At 35.1% G+C, this 11,119-nt stretch overlaps 1 protein-coding gene across 1 annotated transcript in view; it reads right to left on the reverse strand.

The window, feature by feature from the left end:
• The window catches only part of SPINK6 (serine peptidase inhibitor Kazal type 6), an 11,411-nt gene extending 1,718 nt beyond the window's left edge, over window positions 1-9,693 (reverse strand). Inside the window, exons 1-3 of the mRNA XM_023227037.2 lie at window positions 9,594-9,693; window positions 9,333-9,466; window positions 6,432-6,454 (exon numbers count right to left, since the gene is read on the reverse strand). Of these exons, the coding sequence (XP_023082805.1) occupies window positions 6,432-6,454; window positions 9,333-9,390 (81 nt within the window). The 5' untranslated portion in view covers window positions 9,391-9,466; window positions 9,594-9,693. The remainder of the gene's footprint in view (window positions 1-6,431; window positions 6,455-9,332; window positions 9,467-9,593) is intronic.
• Between the last annotated feature and the right edge of the window lie 1,426 nt (window positions 9,694-11,119).

An 11,119-nucleotide genomic window follows, 5' to 3' on the forward strand; every position in this document is an offset into this window, starting at 1 on the left:
TCTCTACTAAAAACGAAAAAAAAAAAAAAAAAAAAAAAATTAGCCGGGTGTGGTGGCGGGCACCTATAGTCCCAGCTACTCAGGAGACTGAGGCAGGAGAATGGGGTGAACCCGGGAGGCGGAGCTTGCAGTGAGCCGAGATCGCGCCACTGCACTCCAGCCTGGGTGACAGACCAAGACTCGATCAAAAAATAAAAACAAAAACAAAACCAAAACATGGATGAACCTTACAATGGGCACCAGACATCACCTGATGCTTGTTACTTTTCCCTGTGGATGCAATATCCATCCATAAGCTCTTGAAAACAAAATTCTAATGTGTTTATGTATATACACATAAACTAATATATATGATACATATATATAAAGTATATCTCTAAAATATATATATACTCTATCCCTAAAGTATATAGTTACTAAATGTATCTACTTATATATATTATAAATACATATTTGTATACTAAATATATATATACACTTTAGAGATAGAGTCTTGCTGTGCTGCTATATATACACACACATATATATATACACACTCAAACATATATACACACATATATATATTTTAGAGATAGAGTCTTCCTATGTTGCCCAGGCTAGTCTCAAACTCTTGGCCTCAAGACATCTTCCCGCCTCAACCTTCCAAGTAACTAAGATTATAGGTGCATCTAATGTCTTTTTATTACCTTACCCTGTTTCAGAGTCTGTGGAATTTGAACGTTTGTGCTTACTACAAACATTTAGTAATGACTGCTAAGTTGCTGTCTTTAAAATGATTCTAAGGTTGCATTATTGTTAAGAACATATGTTATGCCTGATTAATAATTATTATTATGGGCTCCATAGTAGGAATGGTAGCACCTGTGCCACTAACATATCCTTTCAACTATAGCTGTTTTTCAAAAGTAGTCTGGAGCTTAAAGATCGTTTTCAACAGAATGTCAGTTAAGTCCACATTTGGTGTGTAAATAACTTTTGAGCCATTATTTCAAGAATAATGACAATAAGCAATAGTTAAGCTGAACCCCTCCAAATATATCTGTGTGGAATGAAGTGACATTTACATATGGAGAGAGGAAACTTGCTTTATCCCTATCCTAGTTCCATAAAATAATACTGTCTTGTGTTTATCAATTGCTTCATAATATTCAAGCTACTTTCACATAGATTATCTCAGTTGAGCCTAGTACAACTGAACCCATACCCAACTATTTTCTTCCTCTGCCCCATGGAAGAATACTAGGAAAAGCAAAGCATTTCAATAAATGAAAGCAAATCAATCAAGTGGAATATGAACAAACTTCCATAGAACAGATAAATATCATACTCTTAAATTTTAGTGGCCTTCGATGATCTCTGAAGTAAGCTGAGAATCATGTTTTAGAACCTGTTCTGCCATCAACTGTCTGTGTTATCTTGAACAAAGGACTCGATGCCTGCACCTCAATTTTCTTAACCAAAAAACAGCAAACAAAGAACACATGTCATACCTCATTTTCAGATTCCCAAGGTTTTTATAAGGATCAAATGCGGTCATATAAAAGTCGCAAAGAGTGCACACAGAATATTTGAAATAGTTCTGGATTAGGAGTGTAGAAAGTAACCTTATTACCGGTCTATGCTAACTACAGTAGCTCTAAAAGATCTCTGTAACTCATAGAAAATGGTCAACACCATGATATTAAACAGTATCTGGGGACTCTTCTAGCTTTGATGGTTCAAGATTTACCAGTGAATACTTTCCGTGATGTGTTTTAAATAAAGCTCTTATGTCCTTAACTACGGCTGGGTGAGAGAAATGGCAACTTTTACCCAAATACTTCCTCCTTTAATTTTAGAGAGCCCTCTAAACTCACTGTGTGAGACATTTTAACATGGTGGCTGGGCAGGAGACAACCACTCTCTGTGGGCCCCAGGGGTTGAAGAAGGTACAGAATGCTTCTGGAAATTTGAGCTTATATGGTCATTCAGTCAACTAAAGACTCAGGATTATTCATACTTAAGTCTAGCATTTTAGGTTTACAAATAAAACCAATGAAAATTTGCAATCACACAAATGTGGACTTGGGATATAGGATGGCATCTCTTCCTTCTATTACTGATAAACACTACCTTTGTGGTTAAATTATTTCCATTCTTTACCATATCTGTTTTCCAAATTGCTGCCAAACTTGGCTTCCTCTCACCCTTATTTCCCTCCCCTTTCTACTCTATTGAAACTGCTCTCAAAAATACAAAACACATCTATTGGTTGTTTTAAAACTTTCATGATTTCCTTATGATATGTGCTATTCTTCATCACTCCAACCTTTTTGAAACTCTTTCCAGACTTTCATTATATGTCAGTTCTCTGGCTCTCTGTTTCTTCTCTTTCTTGCTGTCTTTTCTTTTTTCTTCCTGGGAATTAATTATGGTCATTTCCTACATAGTTTAATATACTTGGTTTTCTCTTCCTAATGACATATACTTTCCCATATGGTACTGAAAAATTCCAGACTTTTTTTTTTATTGATTTTTTATAAACATCTCAAACTCTAACTCTCAATTGTCAAAATATATATATATATATCCTTTTACTCAATAATTTCATTCATACTTAAGACATTTATGTGCAAAATACAACTGTTTCCTTCCAAACTAGTTTTGTGTTCTATTTTTTCCATTTTTCATGGTAGCAGCATTTTTCAGATTCTCAGATTGAAACACTGCCATTTATTTTCCCTTGTGTTACCTTCTGCATTGCTTTACTTCATTTTCTTTTCCAGTTCCAAATTTGCTGTCTATACCAGTCCTCAACATTTCTTGTCTGAACCAATAAAATAAGTTTTTATCTCCTTAACTTCGGCTGGGTGAGAGAAATAGCTACTTTTGCCCAAATACTTCCTCCTTTAATTTTAGACAGCCTCTAAACTCACTGTGTGAGACATTTTAGCATGGTGTCTCTTCCTCCTTTGCCTTCTAATTTCAAATTCTTCCTGCATGTGGACACAAGTTACCTTATTTGAAACTAATGTACTTATCATATTATTTGCTTAAGTGAGAATAGTAATCACTAGCTTATATTTACTTAAGAAATTGTAGTGCTCAAAGCTCTTTCACAATGACCCTCTATTGCTGATTAAAAGCAGTATGCAACCACGGAAAGCTCACTCCATATTGAGTCAGAAGTCTTCAAGTGTTGACTTCACAGCTTTACTGCTGTTGGTAGACGTAAGTCAGCTAGACCTCATTTCTGAGGCTTTAGTTTTTCAATTTGTAATTAAGTTATAGGTACTAGATACCATTCCCAAACTGTATTTAGATATTTTGTCAGTATATTAATTGTAAGCAAAATCAAGCTAATTCGGAAAAATAAAAAACTCCAAACTCATTAGAGTAATGGAGCATTGTTTTACCAATGATATGAAAATTCACCAATTCTTATCTTAAAATACAAGCAAAAATAAAGTATTTCAAAAAGTATTGTAACAGAAAACGGTTGTCAATCATTACTTTTAAAAGGCTTATTCTGTTCATTCCAATTCGGACTATTCATCTAAACGGCTCTTTAAGGATATGGTTCCCAAATACAGAGCCTGATAAGAAAATATAAAAATATTAAAGGCAATGCAGTAATATTAAATATTAAATGCAATACATTCAAAAAGCAAAATGTATTCAGTCAAAGGACTATCTTTATTCTGAAAATATGTCTTTTAAACATTTTGGTGCTATACAGGAAATTACTTAATGAAACGCTAGTGATGATAAATAGTAGTTTTATTTTACTCTTATAGTTATTATTGTGCTGTTTAGTCTAGCTCCTTGGCAAATTAAAGAGTTGTAAGCATATTAGTCATTTACATTTACAGGGAAAATTTTACTGGACTATGATTTCCAAAAGTCTGGCAACATGATTTTGTTTAGCTTGAATAATCTTTTCAAATGAATGTGATATTTTTTAGAGTCCATAATTCAGACTGCTAACTATAATTTCCCATCAGATGTCTCATCGTGTAGAGAATTCTTGGCATGAGAAGAATCACTTGAGTGTTGGAGGAAATCTTACTTCCGTTTGTTCTGGCTGGGTCAGGCTTGTGTAAACAAGCTCCTAATGATAGTTTCAAAGTCTTCTGCTGGCATTGAAACTTCCACCCTCCCTCCAGGCATGGAAAAGAGAAATGGCAGCCTCGGTGTCATTTAAAAGTATAGGAACTTCCCTGTCGTTTATATTTGAGTGGAGAAGAGACAATAGCCTTGGCAGGACAGGCTTGGTTGATAATAATTCACATAGTTACGGCAGGAAGGGGTTTTAGAGATCATTGAATTCAAACCTTCATCTTAGTGATGTGGTATAAAGGCAATGAGAAGGGAAACAATATTTTTCAAGTCATACAGCAAGGAAGTATGAATGAGGACTCCACTCATCTGTACTATCTGACTCCAATACAGTTTGCCTCCTCTTACCTAGAGAAAAATGCTCAGTTTTCTTATGTATAAATGTCCTCTGGATAGTTATTTAAAATGCAGACTCAAACTCCCTACCTTTCTGATTATTATTCAATGTCTTGCATGATGCCTGGAGATCTGTATATTTAGTAAGCAATCCAGGTGATCATGAAGCAAACAAACTATAAACTTTGGCCCTTCTCAAGCATAAAATCAGAAAGTAGCAACATTTAAATAAACTTTAGAAAACACTCTGCCGTGGTACAATCTCGGCTCACTGCACCTCCACCTCCCAGGCTCAGGGGATTCTCCTGCCTCAGCCTCCCAAGTAGCTGGGACTGCAGGTGCTCCACCACGCCCGATTAATTTTTGTATTTTTATTAGAGACAGGGTTTCACCATGTTAGCCAGGCTGGTCTCTAACTCCTGGCCTCAGGTGATCCACCCACCTCGGCCTCCCCAAGTGCTGGGATTGCAGGCATGAGGCACCGTGCCCAGCACTTCAGTAGGTTTTAAGGAACCCCCAGCTCTCCTTCTCCCCTTTTGGGTCTGACCAGCTATACTGCTCCATCTCTCCCAGCCACACACCCCACCAAGTACTGCACAGGGACCCCCCACCCAGTGTCCCTACTCCGTGAGATAATGTGAAATATGTCTGTGGACTAAATGCAATAAAACCTCTGTTTGTAAGAAAAAAAAAAAAAAAATCTGAGAAATCAAGCTTCAAAGAAGGGAAGTAAGTTGTGGGAAGTAAGTAATCCCTAGAAAACTAGGATTAAATTCCATATTTCTTAATCCTATGAGTAATGGTTTTACTGTATTTTACTACCTAATGAGATATGAAATGTGTTGGCTGGATGTTGTGTCCTTTCCTTGGGTGTTTGTTTTCACGTTTAGTATAGACCATACTATCATGCTTATTTAAATATAATAAGACAACTTTAAGGTATACAGTTTCATATGACAATGCCAACACACATGTGTGCATGTGTTAGACATACACATAAGTGCACATGCATGTACATGCACACACATACACACAAATGCATCATCACTTGTAAGATGCATCCTAATTTCTGAGATGCTAAAATTGAAAAGAAAAACAGTCTTATATAATGCAGTGGGTACATTAGGGTTGGAAAATATTTCCAATGACTTTGCCAACTCCAATCAGTTAGTAGTAGTGTCCAGAAATTTTCACATCAAAGGTATAACAAGGAACACCAAGGCTAAACAATAACTGGTTCCAAAACCAAGTAGAAATGCTTAATATGGACAAAGGAACAGGATTGGCAGAACAAATAGTATTTGTGTTGTCCTCTGACAGTTAAAATGAAAAAGATAGAAAGACACTGGTGAACTAATTTGGGGGAAAACATCCAACGATGAAGATAATTTGTGCTCATTCCAATTTTTAAACCAAATTTTATTAAAATCTGAGTGAATCAGTCTGTGTGTCCTCAACACAGAGCAATAAACTAGTTTCTTGTCTACTTTCAGTTCTTATTTCTGAAAAAAGAAATAATAACCTATATCCTAACTTCTTCAGAGGATGTTAATTTTTAATCAATAACTAATACACATATAGTCTTTTATGGCTTGCCAAATACTTTCACACTGTTTACATAATTTAAATATAATTGCAATTCCAGGAAGTGAAAAATACTATCTTTTTCTATAGTTGTGGAACTTGCAGGTCGGAGAAGTTGAGTAACTTCCCCAAGATCACATAGTGAAATCAATGATAGAGCATGAATTTTATCCCAGATAAATCCTATTTTTATGTATATTTATTCTTCCCTAAAAAAGTATGAGAATGTGTGGTTAGGTTCTTTTAAACTGACAAGAGTTTAGTTAAAGAATAATAATTTCTGCTGGTGCCTGCCTAAGGTTTGCCTGCTCATTTTTTTTGCCCTGTTAACCATAGACAAATTTCTTTTTGGCCAGTGAAGATCTAGCCAAGCACCACCCAGGCAGAAAGAAGAGATAAAAATAGGCACTGACCTTTCCTCCCTGACTGAAGACACCTGAAAAAAAAAGCACAAAATTCAAACATTGTAATTCATTGATGTGCAAAAAGTGAGATTTTCAACATTAGGAAATTCCTAATATCTATTCCTTGTACTTGGCTATCACGGCATGCTTTTTTGTTTGTTTTACGTTTCTTTTCTTTTTTCTTTTCTTTTCCTTTCTTTTCTTCTTCTTCTTTTGTTTTTAATCTGCTCACTTCTTAAGAAGGTCATATAGAGACATGAACCATGAGGAGGTAACAATTGTTGGAGGTTAGGGTGGGTTAGAAAAAAAGTGGATTAAGGATCTGGCAATTCATGTTACAGTCCTGGCCCAGGCACTAATTTACTATGGAAATGACCTTATCATCGCTGGTCTCACTTTGAAGAAGTTGAATTGGAAAGTATCCTCTACCTTTGACATTTCAAGGTTCATTTCATGCAGTTCCTTCCAAAAGCCTTTGTCACAGACAGTTGGGAAAGAGATGAAGCTTGTAGTTTGTTCTTTGAGTTTGAAATTGCTCAACTTCTAAAACTTGGCCCAAATGTAAACTGGTAAGGAACAACTCATTCATTCTTGTGACTTATTTCTCCTTTTACATCTCTCTAAATTCTTAAAAAGGGAAAAGATCCCATATATATGTAGTCTTGTTTCTCTCCCTTTTCCTTCCTCTTAATGTTGTATGTGTAATATTAGTTTATGACTAATTAGTTCAGTGGTTTAAAATACTTAAATAATAAAATCCCTCAGTCCAGTCTTGGAATGGGCTGCTGAGTTTTGATCTGTGGCCATTCCTATGGGACACCTTTCCCAATCCCTCTCCATGTAAGCCCAAGGGCACCACAATGAGAGCGAGTGTGGATTAGCACAATCTATCTCCAATGATGGTCAACACTTATGAGATACCAACTGGAAATTCCTTAAAGCACAATCTCTAATAATAAAGATAAGGAGGAAACAAGTTGTTGTTTTTTAATTTGAAGGAAGGTTACTGTTCATTTTTTCAGCAGTGATTACCAGCCTCATTGATTTGTAACTAGCAATATGGGTGATTATTAAAATGACAAATTCTTATGGCAATCACTTAAAAATTCTATTATATAAAACCAGAGAGTTCCTGGACAGTCTATATTTTTTAGACTCTAAGTGGTTTTTATAGCCAGGGACAATTTATTATTATAATTTTCAGTCAATTCTCTACTGTACAAATCTGTCATCAAAAGAGGAGAGATTTACCTAATGTCTCATACGTAGGAAGTGGCAAGGCAGAAAAAGGATTAATATTCACAATGAGGGAATCCAATTTAGTACTCTTTTTATTAAATTTAATTATGGCAATAATGTTAATAGACATTTGTTAAACATGCACTATACCCCATCTATTATGTTAAGCATTATACATGCCTTTATCTCATTTAATTCTCCATACAGAGATAGTCCTTTATGTGTTTATTTTATATATGAGTGAAACAAACATAGAAAGGTTGCAAAGCTATATAATGAAAGTGCCAGGGCTAAAATTCACTTTGGCCCTTAGGCACTATGGCCTCCCAAATACTATCTTACATGTCTGTTAAGCATCCTTGCTTTTGGTAAATTGTGTTAGTCAACTAGATCCTGTTAAAGATCAGTTCACCTTTGTAAAGAGAAGAAAATGGAATAACAATTGATTTCTGAGACTATCTTTGCAACTAAACTTTACGTAGTCAGATCTATATTTTTTCTGCCATCTCAGCTGATTGAACTATCCATTAAGGTTATTTGGCTTTAGTTGTCAAGTTTACTCCATAATATCACAGGAATCCTTTATCCATTTTTTTTTGTATTTCTAAGTGTATTTGTTTAAGTAATTATGACCAGATACAGTGAACATTGGCTTCTCTCTCAACTAAATCTCACTGATTTTTTTTTTTTACTTGTACAGCCATTTAAAATCTTGCATAGTAGTAAAATTTATCTGCTACTGTCACATAAATGATACATAAGATATGGAAGGTCCCAGGGCTTAGTTTTATTTCTAGTATTTTACAAATGAGAAAATATCTCAGAGAATTATGATATTTCTTTAAGTGACACAGGTCATTAACAGAAGAGATGAAACTAGGTCTTGAATCTAAAAACTAGCATTTGCTTTGTCTTCTACAATGTGAAAGAGTAGAAGAATAAGGAAGGAAAGAAATAGCTTATGATTGGCCTGTTCATTCGGTGCTTCTGTCATGAAAAACATAACCTTGAAGTATGATTGTGCTTTGGCCACTAAAGTGGCCAAAGATATTCTCCTTCTTGAAGATTATTTAGCTCACCAGAAACATATGTTTCTGCATTCTAACGTTCAATTACATATTTTCAAAGATTTTCTCATTGAGTTTCCATTTTCCCCATTGTCTTAATTTTAATTATTTGAATTTATTTGTAATAATAACTAAGGGGAGGAAAATATTCCCTTATTCTGGAAAGCAAAACAATATTTAATGCAATTATGCATCCTCCAGTCTAGTTTTATGGAACAAACATCAAATGTGATGCCAAGAGAATCTGATTCAAATTCCAAATTCTAACTACTGGTTGCAAGTCTTTTGCTAATTTTCTCAATTTCTCTGTTCCAGTTTCTTATATGAATAGCAGAGACAGAAATGCATTATTATGAGTCTCGGAGACAATACATAAAATCCCTTGGTACATGCCTAGAATATGGTATATACTCAACAAATAACAGTAATTTTTGTAATTATTACCATAATCATTGTCGTCATCACAATCATTATCATCATTACAATAATCTCTCAGAATTGTTCTTTCACATCAAAATCATTAGGATTTTGAAATATGATAAACAGCTACTCATCATATCCAGTTCAGTATAAACATGGGATCTTAATTTAAGAAAAAACTTACCTGATAAAAAGCAGAAAAGAGCCAGAGAGAGGAGCAGAATGATACCTGACAGCTTCATTGTACCAGTTGGCTTACTCAGATCAAGGCTGCTTTGTCCAGCTCAGGTTCTCTGTCAAGACAATTCCCAGAAAGCCCTAAAATACATTCAGACCACATGAGTCCTATGCAGTTTATGCATTTATTGGGACCTGTCAACACTTTAAATAAATGCTTCATGCTCCCCATCAATCTTAAAAATTGGGACAATTATGTGAGTCGCACCTCAGATCTTATTAACAGAGGATGTCATTTTCTCCTGGTAGCCTACATTTTCCTAACAACCAATACATCCTTCCGACTCTTCTCTCTAAGGTTTCCCTACATTATGGGGATGATTCACTGGTTGAGCTCCAGTTGATTCTTCTATTTCTTGCAGACAGGTCCTTCATGTCTGTGGTCCAAGTGAGTAACCATAGGATAATGGAATCTTGGGTGTAACTTGGATTTTTAGAGTCCACATCATCCAAGGTGTACCTAAAGGAGATAGATATTCCACATTGTAGACAGAAATGCATTAGAAGAAGCACTTTCTGAGCAGAAATCAGCTTATTAATTTTTAAATCATTATTGCAGTCAAATGCCAGTGGTTGTCCAGTTTTGAGTCAAAATAAATAAGGGAGTCAATTATTTGATTTAATTTGTAACAAAAATTTATTTTTTAAAGTTACTGAATTGATTTTTTTTTTTTTTTTTTTTTTTTTTTTTTGAGATGGAGTCTTCTCTCTTGCCCAGGCTGGAGTGAAGTGGTGTGATCTTGGCTTACGGCAGCCTCCGCCTCCTGGGTTCAAGCGATTCTTCTCCTGCCTCAGCCTCCCGAGTACCTGGGGCTACAGGTGCCTGCCACCATGCACAGCTAATTTTTTTATTCTTAGTAGAGATGGGGTTTCACCGTTTTGTGAAACCGTTCGTGGCCAGGCTGGTCTCGAACTCCTGACCTCATGATCCACCTGCCTCGGCCTTCCAAAGTGTTGGGATTACAAGCATGAGCCACAGTGCCCAGCCTGAATTGAATTTTTGAAATGAGCAATATATTTCCGTTTTTTATCCGAAAGTAAAAGAAGTAGTCATAAAGAACTTTATAATCTTCACTACTTGAAAATATACTTTTCATATAAAAGTTAGATGAATAGCATTAACTCTCATGCCCAATTTAATTGCAAGATAGATCAAAGAGTGTGATGCCATAACCTTCTTTCAGGAAACAACAACAGAAAAGAATGGTTGTAGTGATAATGAGAACGTCAGCCTCAAATCATAAACTGCTATTTAAAATATCATGAAGGAAATTATCTTAAAGTCCTTTACAGAAAGATGTAGGTCAGATGTTAAAAGTATTCAAAGACACTACTGAAAAACCTTAAAAACTGTATTTAAAATTTTCTTGAACTCTTTATGGGAAGAGGAGTCAAAATATCTAGAAAAACAGAATATATGGGAAATTGCTTAAGTCATGACCTTTAAAAACAACAGTTGTACAATTTAACCACTTGTGATCTTTAAGTAAGTTTTCTTATTAATATGAGATAATATAAAGATCAGTTCTTAAAACTAAAGCATTGCATAGCTTGGTTTTAGGTACTTCTGTGACCTTCCTCCCTCTTTCCATTCTGCTTCCTATGTTTCTTCCTCCTTTGACCACCATTTTTTCTCCTTCTGTGACTAGAAAGTACAGAATTAGTCTAATCATAATCTTATGTCAAAAAGTGGCAAAAGTTTGAAAGCATCAAAAAATAATACTAAAAAAAAAA

This window comes from Piliocolobus tephrosceles, chromosome 4 (genome assembly GCF_002776525.5).
Source record: "Piliocolobus tephrosceles isolate RC106 chromosome 4, ASM277652v3, whole genome shotgun sequence".
In the NCBI taxonomy this organism is placed as follows: Eukaryota; Metazoa; Chordata; class Mammalia; order Primates; family Cercopithecidae; genus Piliocolobus; species Piliocolobus tephrosceles.